A 26218-nucleotide genomic window follows, 5' to 3' on the forward strand; every position below is an offset into this window, starting at 1 on the left:
GATTAAAAAAAGAAGAATTTGGTTACATTAAATGCCAGTAAGTGAACTTAGGTTATGTTTACAGTTATCCAGTAACGATTAATTTCTATATTAATAATAATTTGTGAATAAGAATAATATGGCTACCTCAATGGAAGATGTTTTATTACAAGTACCTTATGTACGTTATAAAAAAGGCGATGGAACTTTGTTCCTAATGGATCAAAGATTAATTTGGATGGTAGAAAATAAAGATACAGTTGCAGTATCTCACGCTTACGCCGATATTAAATGTGAGATATTTTTTGTTTTAAAAGTTATACATTAGCTCGGATAAAAACAAAATTGTTACTTTTAGCACAAAAAATTTCTCCAGAAGGTAAAGCCAAAGTTCAACTTCAAGTCGTCCTTCATAATGGTGCCTCCTCAACGTTCCATTTTACCAACAAAGCTGGTATGCAGGCTCAATTATCCGATAGAGATAAAGTTAAGGATATGCTACAGTCTTTACTGCCAAAATTTAAAAGAAAAGTAAGTATTTGCTAATTTTTGTTTGTATTGGTATCAGGGATTATTAATAGGGATACTTTTGAGATGTTAAAACATTTATTTATAGGTAGATAAAGAATTGGAAGAAAAAAATAAATTACTTTCAACAAATCCTTCCTTACTTCAGTTATATAAGGATTTGGTAATGACTGAAGTTGTAACATCAGAAGAATTTTGGTCACAGCTCGCTCAACAGTATACCCAAAAGCAAAAACTACCCCCACAAGATATCGGTAAGATGTAGTATTAAAAATTGATAACTTAACTTTTAACTATTTATTCGTTTCAAGGTGTTTCCGGTGCATTTCTTGCAGATATTAAACCTCAAACAGACGGTTGTAACGGACTTAAGTACAACATCACCCCTGATATTATAGAATGTATATTTAAAACTTACCCTGCTGTTAAAAAGAAATATATAGATAACGTACCTTCTAAATTGAGTGAATCACAATTTTGGACAAAATTTTTTCAATCACATTATTTCCATAGGTATTACAAATGATTTATATATAAGAATAACATAAAATTTCATTCTATTTACTTTTTAGGGATAGAAAATATGCTGAAAGTAAAGATATTTTCACAGAATGTGGTAAACTAGACGATCAAGCTATGAAGAAAGACATCCAATCAGGAGTAAATGATTTATTGATAAATATAACAGAATTTGAAGATAAAACGTTAGATGACGGATATGGTTTAACATCTGAGAAATCAGTAAATAACTCCGGTACGGTTAGCCAAGCTATGATAAAGAGATTTAACCAACATTCGATTATGGTAAACATACAATAAAATAGGGATAATTGGAAATATAAAATTGTTTTCGCAGGTTTTAAAATCGTCAAAAAATATACAAGATACTCCTCAAAATAGCACAGATTCAAACGTTAATAACACAAATGGTAAAGCTGATTCTAATAGTAATGGTCCGGTTAATAAAAGACAGAGGCTGTTGGAAAAAATTAAGTATACAGATCTAGAAGACGAAGATTCCAATAAAAATATTAAAGCTGTTCAATTGAATTTATCTAAAGTAGGTGCTATTTCAATTTCTCTTTTTCCATATGATATCCTGACATTCTAGTTCCTTTATTTTTACTTTTTACTTTGTTTTTGACTGTAAAAATAATTTTACATGTAAAGAGTGTGATTTAGTATGGAAATTGGGGTGAAGCAGAGACAATCTTCGTTCCTTTCCGATCAAATATGATGATAAAATCAATAAAAGCGAAGACATATCAACCAGAGACGATAATTAGCTATAAAAACTTAGAAACAGTGAAAATAGATGGATTAGTACAAGCAGAAGATATAGTAATAACAGCAGATACATTAAGAAACAATAGATACACGGTTAAACACAATAGAAGACTTGAGATGTAATAAAAAGGAAGAAAATTCAATAAAAACTTTGCCAGAACAAGCGGTAAAGAAAGGAGGTGGATAGGAAGAACAAAACAATCATTAAAGAAGCAGGGGAGTGGAAAAATTGATAAAAATAAAAGAAAAACTGTAATGAATTGTTATATTGAGATTTTAATATCCTGTATGACATTGTATGGTTTTAATTTTTGGTTTTTGTGGACATTTATTGTCCCTATTTAGGTTTATTTATTATTTATATTTCAGGTAGAGAGATACCTACATGGACCGATGCCAGATTCCAATACTGATTATTTAAATTCCAATGAAGCTTCGTCGCTATTACGTGGAGTTATCCAGGAAACTAAACATTGGAGTGGAAGACACCCGACGACTTCATTAGTAACACCTGCAGCTGCGGTTGCTGCTTTAGGGGAACTATCACCTGGTGGGGCTTTAATGAGAGGTTTCCAGGAACAGTCTCTCGCACGTAAGTGTTCTGAAATTTTTTTAGTTTACCAGTGTGATTGAATGGAATTTTTTTGTTTTAGAATTAGTGCCACCTGATATCGAAAATGAAGTTAGAAATTTGTATTTGGCTCTGTGCGAATTATTAAAACATTTTTGGAGGTGTTTTCCGCCGACTACTGCGACTAGAGAAGCCACGTTGGTTAAAATGCACGAGGCTTTGAATCGATTTCATACCGCGAAGTTGAAACCTTTCGAGGTAATTATAGATACAATTTTTGTTTGGTTTTTTGGGTAATTTTGTTTTTGGTTACAGGATAAATTGATAAGAGAGTTGTCACCACTTTCGCACCATCTTACGAAACATCTAAATCAATTGTTGAATGCTGCTTATCAAAAATTTAATAATTGGCAAAAGATTAAAAGTCGTTAGGAAATATTTAGGCATTAAATGGAATATAAGGAAGGATAGTGGAGATTTTTTACGTTGTAAATACTGTGAAATAAATCAGACGTGTTTAAAAATCGATATTGTATTTGTAACACTTTTTTTTTCAATATAATCAATTATCAAGATAATTTAGTATTTTATTTGACTTCCTTACCTTATTTACAAAGAAAATTATACTGAAGACGTTATTAAACTCCAAAAAATCATCCATACGAAATATTTTTTATTTTTGTAAACAAATTTCCCCCCAAAAAACTATCGGTTTGTCAAAAATAATGAATTTTGTTCATAACATTGTAGATATACAAGTTTTTGTGTATACTACACTTCTTCTTTTTTTTAGTCTTAACCGTAACAATATTTAACCACGTCTATTGAAGTTTTGCTTCATGATTTAGTTTCCTTATGTGTGGATGAAAAATTTCCACTTCTCAATATAAAATTACTACGCGTCAAAACAAACGCTCACTTGAAACACTTTTTTACAAATCCGATTCAATATGATTAAAATTCTAGTTTGTCTATGAAAAATACATATCGGAACACAATTTACACTACCTGTATACCGACGATTCTTCTATAACGCGTAAGACGTGTCTAATTTCATTGATTCAATTTTGTGACGTCAAGAATTACAACAAACATGTAGCAGAAATATTGGTGACATCATCAAAAACAATGGTCATTATTTATTAATATGTTGTCTTATTTACATTTTACTAAAACAGAAACACAAAAAATATATTCAAAACTACTGTAAAATTTATAAAAATTTCTTATTACTTACTGTCCGAAGATACAGATGATAGCTATCTTTCTTTCTCTTTAAATTCAATGGTTCCACTCATAGACAAAGTAATAATACACTTGCTTTCAATAAAATTAGTGTTGCAATATAAGTTTGAGATAGTTACGGTAGAAAACTATCTCTGTCAAGTGTTTATTTTAATTTCTTGTATCGTACTCCTTTCACCGATATATTTCTCTATACTTTTATCTCGTTCCACCACTATACGTTTCTATACTATATACCACCCTTGTAGTTTATTATTTGTCTATGAAAATAGTAGGTGGAATGTACCGTACACACTACACCAAAAGTGTATTTCTTGGATGTAACAATAACAAAGATTTTCCGATTTATTCCTATTGATTAAATTTGAATCAATTTCTTTGAATTTTTCATTATAGAATTTGATATTAGACTAACAATATAATGAAAAGATGTTACTGCTTATCATATAATTAATAATAACTATTAAAAACATCTCGACTAGACATTCTCATGTATTTCGTATTACCCTTTCCTAGTTTTTATATCGTTTTCTACTTAGAAGTATTGAAGCTGTCGAAGTATTTTGAATTATATTTTATTTATATAATTCGATTTAACGTGTATTCACTTATATAAATTTATAGTAGGTACTACTTTTTGTATGTTTTCAAGTAAATTTAATATTAGTGTTGTTGCTCTAAACAACGCAAGCGCAATATGGTCTTAAACGGCTCCAAGTCGACTCTTAACAAAGTTTATATATCAAATCTGTTTAGTACCATAAGGTCTTACAAAAAGTGATGATGTGTATTTTCAAATTAAAATTTAATGCAGAAATAAATAATTGTGTGATAAGTTATAAACAATCGATGTAATATTCCGTTATCTTTTTTATCATAAACCAGTAGATATTTATAAATAAAGAGTGTATCATATAAAAAACAAATGGAATCTGAGAATTGGTAAGTTCGTTCAGTTTTTTTTTTGATGTTTATATATCTAGTTGAATTTCTGGTGAATGACAAAAAATTATAGTGAGATAACAAGTATTCTAATAGCTAATAAAAAGTTTGCACGCGAAAAACGAGAATTACATTAAAATTGTAGAACTATTCACACTAATTTTAAGAGTAGTTTTTTTAAATGTAACTTCGTAACGTAGTTTTATTTTTTGTAAATATACAAGATGTTTATATATTAATTTTAGCGACATCTATGATCGAATTTTTAACCAGTATGATTCAAGTTGTAAAAAAGAAGAAATCTAGGTTATGTATATAATTAGAATGGTTTCATAATGTAAATAAAACACATAAAAAGTTTTAATAACTTTATTAAACAAATAAAAAAGGTTATCTCATCGTTATTTATCAAAAAATAATCATAAACGCTAAGAATATACAACAATAAAGTGTTTGTAATAAATATTCTGTAAGTATAGATGTATTAAAAACAAATTGGATAAAGTAATTTTTAATAATCGATGCTTAATAGTTAATATAAAATATTTTTATTTAAAACGAAGATTGATTCCTAATGGCTTGTCCCCCGATATGTGTCACCGAAATCCCGTGCTCCAGTTGTAGAAAAAGCATCAAGTCTGTTCTAATATCGCCACCCCTTACCGCGTTAATCTAAACGGAGGGTCGATCTTCTTCCGATGATGACCGATTCAAAATTCTCGCTACCTCGTTTTACCAGTTTACAATCGGGCGTCTCGGCGCGTCGAGTTTATTAAATATATAACCATGTAGATTGTGTTGGATTTAGTTGTGTGATCAAAAATTTTTAAATTTACTCCGTATTTATAAGTGAGCAAAAATTTATAACGAGAACTTAGTGTGGGTAGAAGTGTAGATGAAAAGGCGGTCAAGTAAGAATCTTATTTATTCGGTAGGACGTAATTCAATCAAGTTTACTCATTAAATATTTAAAGAGTGTTTTTTTATTTATACGTGTGTGTGTCGGACATTAATCTACTTAATTAGATTTATACGAGGTGTATAACATTTACTGAACTAGAAATCTAAATTTTGTAGGGGAGTCGATCGAGTTGAAACAACACAAAGTTTAAATAGGTTACATCGATAAATACTTTTTGAGGAATTCTTTGAGAAATATTTATTGTTGTTTATGACAATTATTTAAAGGATTATATTTTTTATTGTGTGAGAAGTGGAAAATGTCAATTTCGAATTATACGATGTATTAAACAGGGTGGACAACTAAAATATTGTATCGTAAACTATTTTTGTCTTTATCTGACGAAATTATTAAAAAAAATAACCGTTCTTAATACGAATTCTATCATATTTTGTTAAAAAATACAATTTCGATCCAAATAACGATTTAGACCACGATTAGACAGACTTACAGGGTGATTTATCAAACTATTTATCATTTATTGTTATTAATATGATTTATGAGAGAAAGTTTCAGACAAATTTCATATTTTTTATAGTGTGAGACGTAGGAAAAGTTAATTTCGAACTATACGATGTATTAAACAGGGTGGACAACTAAAATATTGTATTATTAACGATTTTTGTCTTTATCTGACGAAATTATTAAAAAAAATAACCGTTCTTAATACGAATTCTATCATATTTTGTCAAAAAATACATTCACGATCCAAATAATGATTTAGAGCACGATTAGACAGACTTACAGGGTGATTTATCAAACTATTTATCATTTATTGTTATTAATATGATTTATGAGAGAAATTTTTGGACAAATTTCATATTTTTTATAGTGTGAGACGTAGGAAAAGTTAATTTCGAACTACACGATGTATTAAACAGGGTGGACAACTAAAATATTGTATTATAAACTATTTTTATCTTTATCTGACTATATTATTAAAAAAAATAACCGTTCATAATACGAATTCGATCATATTTTGTCAAAAAATACAATTTCGATCCAAATAATGATTTAGACCACGATTATACAGACTTACAGGGTGATTTATCAAACTATTTATCATTTATTGTTATTAATATGATTTATAAGAGAAATTTTTGGACAAATTTCATATTTTTTATAGTGTGAAACGTAGTAAAAGTTAATTTAGAACTACACGATGTATTAAACAGGGTGGACAACTAAAATATTGTATTATAAACTATTTTTATCTTTATTTGACTATATTATTAAAAAAAATAACCGTTCATAATACGAATTCGATCATATTTTGTCAAAAAATACAAACAAGATCCAAATAATGATTTAGACCACGATTAGACAGACTTACAGGGTGATTTATCAAACTATTTATCATTTATTGTTATTAATATGATTTATAAGAGAAATTTTTGGACAAATTTCATATTTTTTATAGTGTGAGACGTAGGAAAAGTTAATTTAGAACTACACGATGTATTAAACAGGGTGGACAACTAAAATATTGTATTATAAACTATTTTTATCTTTATCTGACTATATTATTAAAAAAATAACCGTTCATAATACGAAATCGATCATATTTTGTCAAAAAATACAAACAAGATCCAAATAATGATTTAGAGCACGATTAGACAGACTTACAGGGTGATTTATCAAACTATTTATCATTTATTGTTATTAATATGATTTATGAGAGAAAGTTTCAGACAAATTTCATATTTTTTATAGTGTGAGACGTAGGAAAAGTTAATTTCGAACTATACGATGTATTAAACAGGGTGGACAACTAAAATATTGTATTATAAACTATTTTTATCTTTATCTGACGAAATTATTAAAAAAAATAACCGTTCTTAATACGAAATCGATCATATTTTGTCAAAAAATACAAACAAGATCCAAATAATGATTTAGAGCACGATTAGACAGACTTACAGGGTGATTTATCAAACTATTTATCATTTATTGTTATTAATATGATTTATGAGAGAAAGTTTCAGACAAATTTCATATCTTTTATAGTGTGAGACGTAGGAAAAGTTAATTTCGAACTACACGATGTATTAAACAGGGTGGACAACTAAAATATTGTATTATTAACGATTTTTGTCTTTATCTGACTATATTATTAAAAAAAATAACCGTTCATAATACGAAATCGATCATATTTTGTCAAAAAATACAAACAAGATCCAAATAATGATTTAGAGCACGATTAGACAGACTTACAGGGTGATTTATCAAACTATTTATCATTTATTGTTATTAATATGATTTATGAGAGAAAGTTTCAGACAAATTTCATATTTTTTATAGTGTGAGACGTAGGAAAAGTTAATTTCGAACTATACGATGTATTAAACAGGGTGGACAACTAAAATATTGTATTATAAACTATTTTTATCTTTATCTGACGAAATTATTAAAAAAAATAACCGTTCTTAATACGAATTCTATCATATTTTGTTAAAAAATACAATTTCGATCCAAATAACGATTTAGACCACGATTAGACAGACTTACAGGGTGATTTATCAAACTATTTATCATTTATTGTTATTAATATGATTTATGAGAGAAAGTTTCAGACAAATTTCATATTTTTTATAGTGTGAGACGTAGGAAAAGTTAATTTCGAACTATACGATGTATTAAACAGGGTGGACAACTAAAATATTGTATTATAAACTATTTTTATCTTTATTTGACTATATTATTAAAAAAAATAACCGTTCTTAATACGAATTCTATCATATTTTGTCAAAAAATACAAACAAGATCCAAATAATGATTTAGAGCACGATTAGAGATACAGAAAATTAATTACCGAGCGAACCCCGTAAGTATATTCAATACCAACATTCGTCCAGTTATTTTTCCACAGAATTCAACAGTTCCATAGAACTATTTCGAAACACCACCTAACCTAACCACAGATACGAATTTGACGTTTGTCGACGCATCAAAAGGACGCGTTCCATTCTACGATTAACGACGCGCCCCGTCAAATTTTTGACAAGTAACTAACCTACGTTTTTTTTTTTTTCAATTAACATAAAGAAAAGTCGAATCGGTCGAAATTGTCATATCGTGGCATGGTCAAAATTTCAGTGAAAATCTAACGAAGATGATTTTGAATCGAGCATGGCCCCCGGTCTCTCGCTTCGAGAATCAGAAGAACTCACCCTGTCCTCTCGAGGATACCGCCTTCTGCAGAAATTAGGAGAAGGATCCTACGCCCAGGTATTTCTAGCCGAATTCATCGGCAGCAACACGGCGTCGGACGACAAAGAGAAAACCCCCAAATTCCTCGCTTGCAAGATAGTCGACATAAGCAAAGCCCCCGCGGACTTCGTCAAAAAGTTCCTGCCCAGAGAACTCGACATACTGGTCAGAATAAGCCACCCGCACATAATACACATACACAGCATATTCCAAAGGAAGCAAAAGTATTTCATCTTCATGCGGCACGCCGAAAACGGCGACCTCCTGGAGTACATACTGAAAAAGGGGCCGATATCGGAGGCCCAGAGCCGAGTGTGGTTCCGACAAGTCACGTTGGCCGTGCAGTACTTGCACGACATGGACATCGCCCATCGCGACCTCAAGTGCGAAAACTGTTTGATCACCAACAATTTCAACCTGAAATTGGCCGATTTCGGGTTTTCGCGCTTCGTCACCGACTCCCACGGCAGGAAATTGACGAGCACCACGTACTGCGGTTCGCTGTCGTACGCCGCGCCCGAAGTCCTCAGAGGCATGCCCTATTACCCGAAGAACGCCGACGTCTGGTCCCTGGGCATCATCCTCTACATCATGGTGAACAAGGCGATGCCCTTCGACGACACCAACGTCAAGAGGTTGAACGAACAGCAGCTGAACCGCCGATGGAAGTTCCGGCCCAAGGTCGTGGACGCGCTCTCCGAGCAAATCAAATCGCTGGTCGTCCATCTGCTCGAACCGGAAATAACGAAGCGGTACCGCATCGAGGACATTTTGAATTCGGATTGGATATCGATGGATCCGCGCCTGAAGATGATGAGCCAGGCGGAGGAGGCGGCGTTGGCGCAAGCGCAAATCGACAGGAGACATTATATCGAGCAGTTGAGCAAGAAGGTTCACGAAAAGAAACTGTCCCAAAACGAAGAAATCAAAATATTCAAAACGAACGAATTGGAAGAGGATAAGAAGACGACGAGCAGCGCGTCCGCTTTAACTTGATCGATTCATCGATTATTATAAGTGTTTCGATTGCGGTTTTTATCGATGGTTGCGTCTCTGATCTAAGTGGTGATGTTGAAAATAAAATTTTTCATTTCGATTCTTTTTTTTTTTTTTTTTTTTTCGTTCGATTGCGCGCGCGTACTATGTCGGCATAATAATCGAATAATCATCCGTTAATAGGGTGATCGATTAATCGATAGAAATATTTTGAAAAGAATCGATTAATCGGATATAATTTCAATTTAACGATTAAAAAAATTTGTTTTCTCACTAATTATTTCGATATCGGAATGTTTTGAAACTTTTTTTCGAATAATCGATTATTACCGACTTATCGATTATTTTTGATTAATCGAAAATAATCGGTTATTTTATATAATCGATTATTTTTTTAATAATTGCCCAGCCCTAATCTTGATATAGACAAATAAAAAACAAATATTTGTAATTGCATGTGGTTTTATCATTATACGACATAATCTCTACTACTACATTGGATAGTTTTTGAAATACAGTGTCTCAAAGTTGAAAAATCGAAAATTGTTGGTTCCTAATGAATTCTTAAAATCGTACAGACCAAATTATTTGAAATATCGAGTTAATATTTCAAAGAAGTATCTTAAAAGGTTCAAACTAGTAGAAAATAAATCAGGAACGTACTACATTGGATAGTTTTTGAAATACAGTGTCTCAAAGTTGAAGAATCGAAAATTGTTGCTTCCTATTGAATTCTTAAAATTCGTACAGACCAAATTATTTGAAATATCGAGTTAATATTTCAAAGAAGTATGTTCAAAGGTTCAAACTATTGAAAAATAAATCAGGAACGTACTACATTGGATAGTTTTTGAAATACAGTGTCTCAAAGTTGAAGAATCGAAAATTGTTGCTTCCTATTGAATTCTTAAAATTCGTACAGACCAAATTATTTGAAATATCGAGTTAATATTTCAAAGAAGTATGTTCAAAGGTTCAAACTATTGAAAAATAAATCAGGAACGTACTACATTAACTGGTTTTTGAAATACAGTGTCTCAAAGTTGAAGAATCGAAAATTGTTGCTTCCTATTGATTTCTTAAAATTCGTACAGACCAAATTATTTGAAATATTGAGTTAATATTTCAAAGAAGTATGTTCAAAGGTTCAAACTAGTAGAAAATAAATCAGGAACGTAATACATTGGATAGTTTTTGAAATACAGTGTCTCAAAGTTGATGTATCGAAAATTGTTGGTTCCTAATGAATTCTTAAAATCGTACAGACCAAATTATTTGAAATATTGAGTTAATATTTCAAAGAAGTATGTTCAAAGGTTCAAACTAGTAGAAAATAAATCAGGAACGTAATACATTGGATAGTTTTTGAAATACAGTGTCTCAAAGTTGATGTATCGAAAATTAATGGTTCCTAATGAATTCTTAAAATCGTACAGACCAAATTATTTGAAATATCGAGTTAATATTTCAAATAAGTATGTTCAAGGGTTCAAACTAGTGGAAAATAAATCAGGAACGTACTACATTAACTGGTTTTTGAGATACAGTGTCTCAAAGTCGAAGTATCGAAAATTGTTGGTTCCTAATGAATTCTTAAAATCGTACAGACCAAATTATTTGAAATATCGAGTTAATATTTCAAAGAAGTATGTTCAAAGGTTCAAACTATTAGAAAATAAATCAGGAACGTAATACATTAACTAGTTTTTGAGATATAGTGTTTCAAAATTGAAGAATCGAAAATTGTTGGTTCCTATTGAATTCTTAAAATTCGTACAGACCAAATTATTTGAAATATCGAGTTAATATTTCAAATAAGTATGTTCAAGGGTTCAAACTAGTGGAAAATAAATCAGGAACGTACTACATTAACTGGTTTTTGAGATACAGTGTCTCAAAGTCGAAGTATCGAAAATTGTTGGTTCCTAATGAATTCTTAAAATCGTACAGACCAAATTATTTGAAATATCGAGTTAATATTTCAAAGAAGTATGTTCAAAGGTTCAAACTATTAGAAAATAAATCAGGAACGTAATACATTAACTAGTTTTTGAGATATAGTGTTTCAAAATTGAAGAATCGAAAATTGTTGGTTCCTATTGAATTCTTAAAATTCGTACAGACCAAATTATTTGAAATATCGAGTTAATATTTCAAATAAGTATGTTCAAGGGTTCAAACTAGTGGAAAATAAATCAGGAACGTACTACATTAACTGGTTTTTGAGATACAGTGTCTCAAAGTCGAAGTATCGAAAATTGTTGGTTCCTATTGAATTCTTAAAATTCGTACAGACCAAATTATTTGAAATATCGAGTTAATATTTCAAATAAGTATGTTCAAGGGTTCAAACTAGTGGAAAATAAATCAGGAACGTACTACATTAACTGGTTTTTGAAATACAGTGTCTCAAAGTTGAAGAATCGAAAATTGTTGCTTCCTATTGATTTCTTAAAATTCGTACAGACCAAATTATTTGAAATATTGAGTTAATATTTCAAAGAAGTATGTTCAAAGGTTCAAACTAGTAGAAAATAAATCAGGAACGTAATACATTGGATAGTTTTTGAAATACAGTGTCTCAAAGTTGATGTATCGAAAATTGTTGGTTCCTAATGAATTCTTAAAATCGTACAGACCAAATTATTTGAAATATTGAGTTAATATTTCAAAGAAGTATGTTCAAAGGTTCAAACTAGTAGAAAATAAATCAGGAACGTAATACATTGGATAGTTTTTGAAATACAGTGTCTCAAAGTTGATGTATCGAAAATTAATGGTTCCTAATGAATTCTTAAAATCGTACAGACCAAATTATTTGAAATATCGAGTTAATATTTCAAATAAGTATGTTCAAGGGTTCAAACTAGTGGAAAATAAATCAGGAACGTACTACATTAACTGGTTTTTGAGATACAGTGTCTCAAAGTCGAAGTATCGAAAATTGTTGGTTCCTAATGAATTCTTAAAATCGTACAGACCAAATTATTTGAAATATCGAGTTAATATTTCAAAGAAGTATGTTCAAAGGTTCAAACTATTAGAAAATAAATCAGGAACGTAATACATTAACTAGTTTTTGAGATATAGTGTTTCAAAATTGAAGAATCGAAAATTGTTGGTTCCTATTGAATTCTTAAAATTCGTACAGACCAAATTATTTGAAATATCGAGTTAATATTTCAAATAAGTATGTTCAAGGGTTCAAACTAGTGGAAAATAAATCAGGAACGTACTACATTAACTGGTTTTTGAGATACAGTGTCTCAAAGTCGAAGTATCGAAAATTGTTGGTTCCTATTGAATTCTTAAAATTCGTACAGACCAAATTATTTGAAATATCGAGTTAATATTTCAAATAAGTATGTTCAAGGGTTCAAACTAGTGGAAAATAAATCAGGAACGTAATACATTAACTAGTTTTTGAGATATAGTGTTTCAAAATTGAAGAATCGAAAATTGTTGCTTCCTATTGATTTCTTAAAATTCGTACAGACCAAATTATTTGAAATATTGAGTTAATATTTCAAAGAAGTATGTTCAAAGGTTCAAACTAGTAGAAAATAAATCAGGAACGTAATACATTGGATAGTTTTTGAAATACAGTGTCTCAAAGTTGATGTATCGAAAATTGTTGGTTCCTAATGAATTCTTAAAATCGTACAGACCAAATTATTTGAAATATTGAGTTAATATTTCAAAGAAGTATGTTCAAAGGTTCAAACTAGTAGAAAATAAATCAGGAACGTAATACATTGGATAGTTTTTGAAATACAGTGTCTCAAAGTTGATGTATCGAAAATTAATGGTTCCTAATGAATTCTTAAAATCGTACAGACCAAATTATTTGAAATATCGAGTTAATATTTCAAATAAGTATGTTCAAGGGTTCAAACTAGTGGAAAATAAATCAGGAACGTACTACATTAACTGGTTTTTGAGATACAGTGTCTCAAAGTCGAAGTATCGAAAATTGTTGGTTCCTAATGAATTCTTAAAATCGTACAGACCAAATTATTTGAAATATCGAGTTAATATTTCAAAGAAGTATGTTCAAAGGTTCAAACTATTAGAAAATAAATCAGGAACGTAATACATTAACTAGTTTTTGAGATATAGTGTTTCAAAATTGAAGAATCGAAAATTGTTGGTTCCTATTGAATTCTTAAAATTCGTACAGACCAAATTATTTGAAATATCGAGTTAATATTTCAAATAAGTATGTTCAAGGGTTCAAACTAGTGGAAAATAAATCAGGAACGTACTACATTAACTGGTTTTTGAGATACAGTGTCTCAAAGTCGAAGTATCGAAAATTGTTGGTTCCTAATGAATTCTTAAAATCGTACAGACCAAATTATTTGAAATATCGAGTTAATATTTCAAAGAAGTATGTTCAAAGGTTCAAACTATTAGAAAATAAATCAGGAACGTAATACATTAACTAGTTTTTGAGATATAGTGTTTCAAAATTGAAGAATCGAAAATTGTTGGTTCCTATTGAATTCTTAAAATTCGTACAGACCAAATTATTTGAAATATCGAGTTAATATTTCAAATAAGTATGTTCAAGGGTTCAAACTAGTGGAAAATAAATCAGGAACGTACTACATTAACTGGTTTTTGAGATACAGTGTCTCAAAGTCGAAGTATCGAAAATTGTTGGTTCCTATTGAATTCTTAAAATTCGTACAGACCAAATTATTTGAAATATCGAGTTAATATTTCAAATAAGTATGTTCAAGGGTTCAAACTAGTGGAAAATAAATCAGGAACGTACTACATTAACTGGTTTTTGAGATACAGTGTCTCAAAGTCGAAGTATCGAAAATTGTTGGTTCCTAATGAATTCTTAAAATCGTACAGACCAAATTATTTGAAATATCGAGTTAATATTTCAAAGAAGTATGTTCAAAGGTTCAAACTATTAGAAAATAAATCAGGAACGTAATACATTAACTAGTTTTTGAGATATAGTGTTTCAAAATTGAAGAATCGAAAATTGTTGGTTCCTATTGAATTCTTAAAATTCGTACAGACCAAATTATTTGAAATATCGAGTTAATATTTCAAATAAGTATGTTCAAGGGTTCAAACTAGTGGAAAATAAATCAGGAACGTACTACATTAACTGGTTTTTGAGATACAGTGTCTCAAAGTCGAAGTATCGAAAATTGTTGGTTCCTATTGAATTCTTAAAATTCGTACAGACCAAATTATTTGAAATATCGAGTTAATATTTCAAATAAGTATGTTCAAGGGTTCAAACTAGTGGAAAATAAATCAGGAACGTACTACATTAACTGGTTTTTGAGATACAGTGTCTCAAAGTCGAAGTATCGAAAATTGTTGGTTCCTAATGAATTCTTAAAATCGTACAGACCAAATTATTTGAAATATCGAGTTAATATTTCAAAGAAGTATGTTCAAAGGTTCAAACTATTAGAAAATTAATCAGGAACGTAATACATTAACTAGTTTTTGAGATATAGTGTTTCAAAATTGAAGAATCGAAAATTGTTGGTTCCTATTGAATTCTTAAAATTCGTACAGACCAAATTATTTGAAATATTGAGTTAATATTTCAAAGAAGTATGTTCAAAGGTTCAAACTAGTAGAAAATAAATCAGGAACGTAATACATTGGATAGTTTTTGAAATACAGTGTCTCAAAGTTGATGTATCGAAAATTAATGGTTCCTAATGAATTCTTAAAATCGTACAGACCAAATTATTTGAAATATCGAGTTAATATTTCAAAGAAGTATGTTCAAGGGTTCAAACTAGTGGAAAATAAATCAGGAACGTACTACATTAACTGGTTTTTGAGATACAGTGTCTCAAAGTCGAAGTATCGAAAATTGTTGGTTCCTAATGAATTCTTAAAATCGTACAGACCAAATTATTTGAAATATCGAGTTAATATTTCAAATAAGTATGTTCAAGGGTTCAAACTAGTGGAAAATAAATCAGGAACGTACTACATTAACTGGTTTTTGAGATACAGTGTCTCAAAGTCGAAGTATCGAAAATTGTTGGTTCCTAATGAATTCTTAAAATCGTACAGACCAAATTATTTGAAATATCGAGTTAATATTTCAAATAAGTATAATCAAGGGTTCAAACTAGTGGAAAATAAATCAGGAACGTACTACATTAACTGGTTTTTGAGATACAGTGTCTCAAAGTCGAAGTATCGAAAATTGTTGGTTCCTAATGAATTCTTAAAATCGTACAGACCAAATTATTTGAAATATCGAGTTAATATTTCAAAGAAGTATGTTCAAAGGTTCAAACTATTAGAAAATAAATCAGGAACGTAATACATTAACTAGTTTTTGAGATATAGTGTTTCAAAATTGAAGAATCGAAAATTGTTGGTTCCTATTGAATTCTTAAAATTCGTACAGACCAAATTATTTGAAATATCGAGTTAATATTTCAAATAAGTATGTTCAAGGGTTCAAACTAGTGGAAAATAAATCAGGAACGTACTACATTAACTGGTTTTTGAGATACAGTGTCTCAAAGTCGAAGTATCGAAAATTGTTGGTTCCTAATGAATTCTTAAAATCGTACAGACCAAATTATTTGAAATATCGAGTTAATATTTCAAATAAGTATGTTCAAGGGTTCAAACTAGTGGAAAATAAATCAGGAACGTACTACATTAACTGGTTTTTGAGATACAGTGTCTCAAAGTCGAAGTATCGAAAATTGTTGGTTCCTAATGAATTCTTAAAATCGTACAGACCAAATTATTTGAAATATCGAGTTAATATTTCAAAGAAGTATGTTCAAAGGTTCAAACTATTAGAAAATAAATCAGGAACGTAATACATTAACTAGTTTTTGAGATATAGTGTTTCAAAATTGAAGAATCGAAAATTGTTGGTTCCTATTGAATTCTTAAAATTCGTACAGACCAAATTATTTGAAATATCGAGTTAATATTTCAAAGAAGTATGTTCAAGGGTTCAAACTAGTGGAAAATAAATCAGGAACGTACTACATTAACTGGTTTTTGAGATACAGTGTCTCAAAGTCGAAGTATCGAAAATTGTTGGTTCCTAATGAATTCTTAAAATCGTACAGACCAAATTATTTGAAATATCGAGTTAATATTTCAAAGAAGTATGTTCAAAGGTTCAAACTATTAGAAAATAAATCAGGAACGTAATACATTAACTAGTTTTTGAGATATAGTGTTTCAAAATTGAAGAATCGAAAATTGTTGGTTCCTATTGAATTCTTAAAATTCGTACAGACCAAATTATTTGAAATATCGAGTTAATATTTCAAATAAGTATGTTCAAGGGTTCAAACTAGTGGAAAATAAATCAGGAACGTACTACATTAACTGGTTTTTGAGATACAGTGTCTCAAAGTCGAAGTATCGAAAATTGTTGGTTCCTAATGAATTCTTAAAATCGTACAGACCAAATTATTTGAAATATCGAGTTAATATTTCAAAGAAGTATGTTCAAAGGTTCAAACTATTAGAAAATAAATCAGGAACGTAATACATTAACTAGTTTTTGAGATATAGTGTTTCAAAATTGAAGAATCGAAAATTGTTGGTTCCTATTGAATTCTTAAAATTCGTACAGACCAAATTATTTGAAATATCGAGTTAATATTTCAAATAAGTATGTTCAAGGGTTCAAACTAGTGGAAAATAAATCAGGAACGTACTACATTAACTGGTTTTTGAGATACAGTGTCTCAAAGTCGAAGTATCGAAAATTGTTGGTTCCTAATGAATTCTTAAAATCGTACAGACCAAATTATTTGAAATATCGAGTTAATATTTCAAATAAGTATGTTCAAGGGTTCAAACTAGTGGAAAATAAATCAGGAACGTACTACATTAACTGGTTTTTGAGATACAGTGTCTCAAAGTCGAAGTATCGAAAATTGTTGGTTCCTAATGAATTCTTAAAATCGTACAGACCAAATTATTTGAAATATCGAGTTAATATTTCAAAGAAGTATGTTCAAAGGTTCAAACTATTAGAAAATAAATCAGGAACGTAATACATTAACTAGTTTTTGAGATATAGTGTTTCAAAATTGAAGAATCGAAAATTGTTGGTTCCTATTGAATTCTTAAAATTCGTACAGACCAAATTATTTGAAATATCGAGTTAATATTTCAAATAAGTATGTTCAAGGGTTCAAACTAGTGGAAAATAAATCAGGAACGTACTACATTAACTGGTTTTTGAGATACAGTGTCTCAAAGTCGAAGTATCGAAAATTGTTGGTTCCTAATGAATTCTTAAAATCGTACAGACCAAATTATTTGAAATATCGAGTTAATATTTCAAAGAAGTATGTTCAAAGGTTCAAACTATTAGAAAATAAATCAGGAACGTAATACATTAACTAGTTTTTGAGATATAGTGTTTCAAAATTGAAGAATCGAAAATTGTTGGTTCCTATTGAATTCTTAAAATTCGTACAGACCAAATTATTTGAAATATCGAGTTAATATTTCAAATAAGTATGTTCAAGGGTTCAAACTAGTGGAAAATAAATCAGGAACGTACTACATTAACTGGTTTTTGAGATACAGTGTCTCAAAGTCGAAGTATCGAAAATTGTTGGTTCCTAATGAATTCTTAAAATCGTACAGACCAAATTATTTGAAATATCGAGTTAATATTTCAAATAAGTATGTTCAAGGGTTCAAACTAGTGGAAAATAAATCAGGAACGTACTACATTAACTGGTTTTTGAGATACAGTGTCTCAAAGTCGAAGTATCGAAAATTGTTGGTTCCTAATGAATTCTTAAAATCGTACAGACCAAATTATTTGAAATATCGAGTTAATATTTCAAAGAAGTATGTTCAAAGGTTCAAACTATTAGAAAATAAATCAGGAACGTAATACATTAACTAGTTTTTGAGATATAGTGTTTCAAAATTGAAGAATCGAAAATTGTTGGTTCCTATTGAATTCTTAAAATTCGTACAGACCAAATTATTTGAAATATCGAGTTAATATTTCAAAGAAGTATGTTCAAGGGTTCAAACTAGTGGAAAATAAATCAGGAACGTACTACATTAACTGGTTTTTGAGATACAGTGTCTCAAAGTCGAAGTATCGAAAATTGTTGGTTCCTAATGAATTCTTAAAATCGTACAGACCAAATTATTTGAAATATCGAGTTAATATTTCAAAGAAGTATGTTCAAAGGTTCAAACTATTAGAAAATAAATCAGGAACGTAATACATTAACTAGTTTTTGAGATATAGTGTTTCAAAATTGAAGAATCGAAAATTGTTGGTTCCTATTGAATTCTTAAAATTCGTACAGACCAAATTATTTGAAATATCGAGTTAATATTTCAAATAAGTATGTTCAAGGGTTCAAACTAGTGGAAAATAAATCAGGAACGTACTACATTAACTGGTTTTTGAGATACAGTGTCTCAAAGTCGAAGTATCGAAAATTGTTGGTTCCTAATGAATTCTTAAAATCGTACAGACCAAATTATTTGAAATATCGAGTTAATATTTCAAAGAAGTATGTTCAAAGGTTCAAACTATTAGAAAATAAATCAGGAACGTAATACATTAACTAGTTTTTGAGATATAGTGTTTCAAAATTGAAGAATCGAAAATTGTTGGTTCCTATTGAATTCTTAAAATTCGTACAGACCAAATTATTTGAAATATCGAGTTAATATTTCAAATAAGTATGTTCAAGGGTTCAAACTAGTGGAAAATAAATCAGGAACGTACTACATTAACTGGTTTTTGAGATACAGTGTCTCAAAGTCGAAGTATCGAAAATTGTTGGTTCCTAATGAATTCTTAAAATCGTACAGACCAAATTATTTGAAATATCGAGTTAATATTTCAAAGAAGTATGTTCAAGGGTTCAAACTAGTGGAAAATAAATCAGGAACGTACTACATTAACTGGTTTTTGAGATACAGTGTCTCAAAGTCGAAGTATCGAAAATTGTTGGTTCCTAATGAATTCTTAAAATCGTACAGACCAAATTATTTGAAATATCGAGTTAATATTTCAAAGAAGTATGTTCAAAGGTTCAAACTATTAGAAAATAAATCAGGAACGTAATACATTAACTAGTTTTTGAGATATAGTGTTTCAAAATTGAAGAATCGAAAATTGTTGGTTCCTATTGAATTCTTAAAATCGTACAGACCAAATTATTTGACATATCGAGTTAATATTTCAAAGAAGTAAGTTCAAAGGTTCAAACTATTAGAAAATAAATCAGGAACGTAATACATTAACTAGTTTTTGAGATATAGTGTTTCAAAATTGAAGAATCGAAAATTGTTGGTTCCTATTGAATTCTTAAAATCGTACAGACCAAATTATTTGAAATATCGAGTTAATATTTCAAAGAAGTATGTTCAAGGGTTCAAACTAGTGGAAAATAAATCAGGAACGTAATACATTAACTGGTTTTTGAGATATAGTGCTTCAAAGTAGAAGTATCGAAAATTGATGGTTCTAATTGAATTCTTAAAATCACACAGACCAAATTATTTGAAATATCAAGTTAATATTTCGAAAAAGTACGTTCAAGGGTCCAAACTATTAGAAAATAAATCAGGAACTTAATACATTAACTGGTTTTTGAGATACAGTGCTTCTAAGTTGAAGAATCGAAAATTGTTGCTTCCTAATGAATTTTGGACGATTTTCACGAAATTCATCCAAGACCGACCATGATTTAATCTGGAATACCAGCTCTATTCAATGCTTAATAACGAAATGTAGAAGCGAATTAATCGACTTGATGCTGTTGGTTCATACCACGTCGCAAGTTATACAAACTCAGTTTTATAAACAACTCGAATACCCCTCGTATGACAACGCGTTTAAGTACGTTCACAATTAGTAAACGTTAAACTTTATGATGGCAGTAACCCACAGAAAGAAATTCTGTGGCTACCAAGCTACAAAACAACGAAATTGCTACAAAAATATACAAATAATTCCTTGTTTTCGAGCGATGTCCTTTAGAGCACTCTAAAATGAAGTTACCTCATCCCCATAACATCTAAGGGATCGAACAGCCAACGATAAACCCGCGAAAAAAAAAAATAAAAATTTTTTTACGTACCAGACAGAATACCCTAATTTTAACAACACCCTGTACGTTATTATATCAATGAAATGTAAGATTCGTAATATTTTTATATATTTATATATTTTTTTGTCTTCTTTTATTGCTAAAATCCTTTTTATTTATTTTATTTATCGTTTAAAGCGAATAAATTAATAATTTTTATTTCAAAACGATATTAACTTTACAAACACACCCCGTATAAATGATCTATATGTCAACATTCCCATTACATTAACTTTACTATGACCGTCTACAAAATAGTGAAAGTTTCCTGTTGAAAAAACGAAATCCGGCAACAATGCGAATGTATATGTCCCGTATGGTATTAGGTTTTTTGCTACGGTTGCCATGGCGATAATCTTATTAGATCGAATACGTTTGTGTTAGTGACGTTAAAGACGTTCTTTAAAATATATGAATATATAAATAAATAAAAATATGCCCGTGATCGTTACCGATTTCCAATGGAAACAAACTGAACAAAAAGTTATAATAAAAGCGCCGTTGAAAGGTATTCATCATTCTAAAGTCGATACGTTCATTTCAAGGAAATTCATAAAAGCCACGTACGGGCACAATTATTTGGAAATCATACTTTACTCCGCCATCGATTTGGAACTGAGTAGTGTAACTCTAACTTCCACGGAAATAGTTTTCGATTTGAAGAAAGCCGACGGAAGGTTTTGGACAAGTTTGGAACCGAATCTTACGAAAACGGAAAAATTTGCGTTGAAAAAGGAATTATTGGAGGAGGCTTACAGGGAGGAACAGTCGATTGATAAAAAAAAGTCGGAGAAAAAATGCGAATTGAAAAGATTGGCTGTCAAGAAGCAAATCGATATAGATTCTGGAATAAAAGAGGCCATTAGTAAGGTTAAAAAAGAAGAGGAGAAGCTGGCTTTAGGTACATGTGATCATCATATATTATGTAAATTATTTTTTAATCTAAAATTTAGAAAAAACAAATAAGAATAGTGCGTTTGTGAGGTGTAATGTGCGTAAGAAGGAAAATATTGAATGATGGGTGGGACTTTTATTTAAAAAAATCTATGTGTGCAAAATGGTGGGAATATTTGTTTCATTGAATTCTTAAAATCGTACTGACCAAAATACTTGAAATATCAATTTAATATTTCACAGAAATATGAACAAAGGTTCTAAATAGTGGAAAATAAATCAGGAACGTAATACATTGGCTCGATTTTGAGATACAGTGCTTTAAAGTCGAAGAATCGAAAATTGTTGGTTCCTATTGAATTCTTAAAATCGTACAGACCAAATTATTTGAAATATCGAGTTAATATTCCAAAGAAGTATCTTAAAAGGTTCAAACTAGTAGAAAATAAATCAGGAACGTACTACATTTGATGGTTTTCGAGATACAGTGTCTCAAATTTGAAGAATCGAAAATTGTTGGTTCCTAATGAATTCTTAAAATCGTACAGACCAAATTATTTGAAATATCGAGTTAATATTTCAAAGAAGTATGTTCAAAGGTTCAAACTAGTGGAAAATAAATCAGGAATGTACTACATTTGATGGTTTTCGAGATACAGTGTCTCAAATTTGAAGAATCGAAAATTGTTGGTTCCTAATGAATTCTTAAAATCGTACAGACCAAATTATTTGAAATATCGAGTTAATATTTCAAAGAAGTATGTTCAAAGGTTCAAACTAGTGGAAAATAAATCAGGAATGTACTACATTTGATGGTTTTCGAGATACAGTGTCTCAAATTTGAAGAATCGAAAATTGTTGGTTCCTAATGAATTCTTAAAATCGTACAGAACAAATTATTTGAAATATCGAGTTAATATTTCAAAGAAGTATCTTAAAAGGTTCAAACTAGTAGAAAATAAATCAGGAACGTACTACATTTGATGGTTTTCGAGATACAGTGTCTCAAATTTGAAGAATCGAAAATTGTTGGTTCCTAATGAATTCTTAAAATCGTACAGACCAAATTATTTGAAATATCGAGTTAATATTTCAAAGAAGTATGTTCAAAGGTTCAAACTAGTGGAAAATAAATCAGGAATGTACTACATTTGATGGTTTTCGAGATACAGTGTCTCAAATTTGAAGAATCGAAAATTGTTGGTTCCTAATGAATTCTTAAAATCGTACAGACCAAATTATTTGAAATATCGAGTTAATATTTCAAAGAAGTATCTTAAAAGGTTCAAACTAGTAGAAAATAAATCAGGAACGTACTACATTTGATGGTTTTCGAGATACAGTGTCTCAAATTTGAAGAATCGAAAATTGTTGGTTCCTAATGAATTCTTAAAATCGTACAGACCAAATTATTTGAAATATAGAGTTAATATTTCAAAGAAGTATGTCCAAAGGTTCAAACTAGTGGAAAAAAAATCAGGAACGTACTACATTTGATGGTTTTCGAGATACAGTGTCTCAAAGTCGAAGAATCGAAAATTGTTGCTTCCTATTGAATTCTTAAAATCGTACAGACCAAATTATTTGAAATATCGAGTTAATATTTCAAAGAAGTATGTTCAAAGGTTCAAACTAGTGGAAAATAAATCAGGAACGTAATACATTTGATGATTTTTGAGATACAGTGTCTCAAATTTGAAGAATCGAAAATTGTTGGTTCCTAATGAATTCTTAAAATCGTACAGACCAAATTATTTGAAATATCGAGTTAATATTTCAAAGAAGTATGTTCAAAGGTTCAAACTAGTGGAAAATAAATCAGGAATGTACTACATTTGATGGTTTTCGAGATACAGTGTCTCAAATTTGAAGAATCGAAAATTGTTGGTTCCTAATGAATTCTTAAAATCGTACAGACCAAATTATTTGAAATATCGAGTTAATATTTCAAAGAAGTATGTCCAAAGGTTCAAACTAGTGGAAAATAAATCAGGAACGTACTACATTTGATGGTTTTCGAGATACAGTGTCTCAAAGTCGAAGAATCGAAAATTGTTGCTTCCTATTGAATTCTTAAAATCGTACAGACCAAATTATTTGAAATATCGAGTTAATATTTCAAAGAAGTATGTCCAAAGGTTCAAACTAGTGGAAAATAAATCAGGAACGTACTACATTTGATGGTTTTCGAGATACAGTGTCTCAAAGTCGAAGAATCGAAAATTGTTGCTTCCTATTGAATTCTTAAAATCGTACAGACCAAATTATTTGAAATATCGAGTTAATATTTCAAAGAAGTATGTCCAAAGGTTCAAACTAGTGGAAAATAAATCAGGAACGTACTACATTTGATGGTTTTCGAGATACAGTGTCTCAAAGTTGAAAAATCGAAAATTGTTGCTTCCTAATGAATTCTTAAAATCGTACAGACCAAATTATTTGAAATATCGAGTTAATATTTCAAAGAAGTATGTCCAAAGGTTCAAACTAGTGGAAAATAAATCAGGAACGTACTACATTTGATGGTTTTCGAGATACAGTGTCTCAAAGTCGAAGAATCGAAAATTGTGGCTTCCTATTGAATTCTTAAAATCGTACAGACCAAATTATTTGAAATATCGAGTTAATATTTCAAAGAAGTATCTTAAAAGGTTCTAACTAGTAGAAAATAAATCAGGAACGTACTACATTTGATGGTTTTCGAGATACAGTGTCTCAAAGTCGAAGAATCGAAAATTGTTGCTTCCTATTGAATTCTTAAAATCGTACAGACCAAATTATTTGAAATATCGAGTTAATATTTCAAAGAAGTATCTTAAAAGGTTCAAACTAGTGGAAAATAAATCAGGAACGTACTACATTTGATGGTTTTCGAGATACAGTGTCTCAAAGTCGAAGAATCGAAAATTGTTGGTTCCCATTAAATTCTTCATATTTTTCAAAAATAATCCATTCGAAATTGATCTAATTTCCCCAATAAATCGTTTATTCACTAATTAATCTACCGGGGTTGACACAAAAATACATACAATCCCATCTTATCAAAATTAAAAAAAAATTTTTTATTTATATATATATTTCAGGCGATTTTGATGAATGGAAAGAAAAAGTAACTCGCAAATTAAAATCATCCAATCGGCCAAAAATCTCATCCGATTCCCCTTCTACACAAATCCCGAAAACCAGAACATCAGCCACAACGAAAATAGATTTCACTCCGCGACAATTCCCGACGCCCTGCCGAGAATCCAAATTAGAAGAAGAACACGAATACCTAATCAAACAAGCCGAAGCTCGACGATCGACAGGCTTCGTCGGCGAAGACATCCGACCGGAAGAACGCAATCCCCATTTCGTAAAAGCCAAAGGCGACGATTTCCTCAAGCGCAAAAACTATTTGGGCGCCATCAGCGCCTACACGTACGGCATCGGCCTCAGCAAGAACTTCGTCGACTTTTACATATCGAGATCGGAGGCCCACATGGCCGTAGGCAACTTTTGGAGGGTCATCGAGGACTGCAGCGCCGCCCTGGAACTACTGACGCCGATATGCGAGGCCAATTTGTACGAAAGGGCCGTTTGCATCGGCAGAAGAGGACAGGCTCTATGTCGATACGGAAAAAGAAGACAAGGAATAGAAGAATTGAAATACAGTTTGAGGTTAATCGATTCAGAAGGTTTCCGCCAAGCCCTCGACGAAGAACAACGAAAATATTTGGAAGAATTAGAGGCGGAGAAGAAGAATAAACAAGACGCAATCGATAATTGTCGTTGAACATCCCCGTATACGCGGATTTTACGTGAAAAACAGCGTTGCCGATGTTAAAAATTCATTTTTCTACGTAAACTTTGCATTAAACACTTTAAATTATTGACGCGAAAATAAATATTTCGAAAGTTATTCGTTTCCTTTATTTATTAGATTGTTTCTCGTAAACCGTCTGTCCGATTCGCGCGATAAATTTCCTTCAACCGAATATAATACGGGGTGGACGATTGAAGTTTGAAAATGTCGAAAAAAAAAACGAATTTTTTTCAAAAATTACCCGCCAAAATGGCGTTTTATATACGATAATCGAATTCTGCGTATTTTTCAATCCGAAATTTGTAGTTTGTCGTTCCGAATAAGAATTGGGGGAGAGTGGGACCTGTGTTACGGAAAAACGCCCCTAAGTCCGGTTCTGCTTATCGGATTTTTATAAATTTGATGTTTTTTTGTGTCTAACAACACGAATTATATAAATACTAAGCAATTTAATTATTAACGCGAATGCTAGAGGGCGTTTGTTTTATATATTTCAAATATTGTGATTTTTTTCGAAATTTGAACAAAATCACGAAATTTTCTGTTTATAATTCGAAAGTAGATTGAATTTACGTTAAAATAACGAAAACCGCGTATCGATATCTTTTTTCTGTTCCGAGATATCTTAAGAAATGTGTAAACTGCTTTTTTTATACAACCCCCGTATATCGCGCTCAATT

At 30.3% G+C, this 26218-nt stretch overlaps 4 protein-coding genes across 7 annotated transcripts in view; all 4 read left to right on the top strand.

Moving 5' to 3' along the window:
* The first annotated feature begins 14 nt into the window (after window positions 1-14).
* On the top strand, window positions 15-2943 carry LOC130896053 (general transcription factor IIH subunit 1). Its single transcript, XM_057803830.1, has 9 exons — window positions 15-272; window positions 338-510; window positions 596-761; window positions 819-1020; window positions 1080-1311; window positions 1364-1567; window positions 2164-2386; window positions 2448-2623; window positions 2681-2943. Exons 1-9 carry the CDS (start codon window positions 119-121, stop codon window positions 2795-2797), a joined length of 1647 nt encoding a protein of 548 aa, XP_057659813.1. The 5' UTR covers window positions 15-118; the 3' UTR covers window positions 2798-2943.
* Window positions 2944-4386: 1443 nt separating this feature from the next.
* The window catches only part of LOC130896056 (uncharacterized), a 34542-nt gene continuing 12710 nt past the window's right edge, over window positions 4387-26218 (top strand). Inside the window, exon 1 of one of the 4 annotated variants that reach the window (XM_057803834.1) lies at window positions 4387-4552. The gene's annotated coding sequence lies outside the window, so the exon portion shown is untranslated. Of the gene's footprint in view, window positions 4553-4950; window positions 5022-5312; window positions 5484-26218 lie in introns of those variants that run through there. The other 3 variants (XM_057803837.1, XM_057803835.1, XM_057803833.1) reach the window with 3 other exon arrangements.
* LOC130896055 (testis-specific serine/threonine-protein kinase 1-like) lies at window positions 8543-10215 on the top strand. The gene has a single exon (XM_057803832.1). The coding sequence runs from the start codon at window positions 8643-8645 to the stop codon at window positions 9717-9719; it is 1077 nt and encodes a 358-aa protein (XP_057659815.1). The 5' UTR covers window positions 8543-8642; the 3' UTR covers window positions 9720-10215.
* Window positions 20933-25632, top strand: LOC130896054 (dynein axonemal assembly factor 4-like). The gene is made up of 2 exons (XM_057803831.1): window positions 20933-21740; window positions 24817-25632. Exons 1-2 carry the CDS (start codon window positions 21275-21277, stop codon window positions 25506-25508), a joined length of 1158 nt encoding a protein of 385 aa, XP_057659814.1. The 5' UTR covers window positions 20933-21274; the 3' UTR covers window positions 25509-25632.

Source organism: Diorhabda carinulata, chromosome 6, assembly GCF_026250575.1.
Source record: "Diorhabda carinulata isolate Delta chromosome 6, icDioCari1.1, whole genome shotgun sequence".
NCBI lineage: Eukaryota > Metazoa > Arthropoda > Insecta > Coleoptera > Chrysomelidae > Diorhabda > Diorhabda carinulata.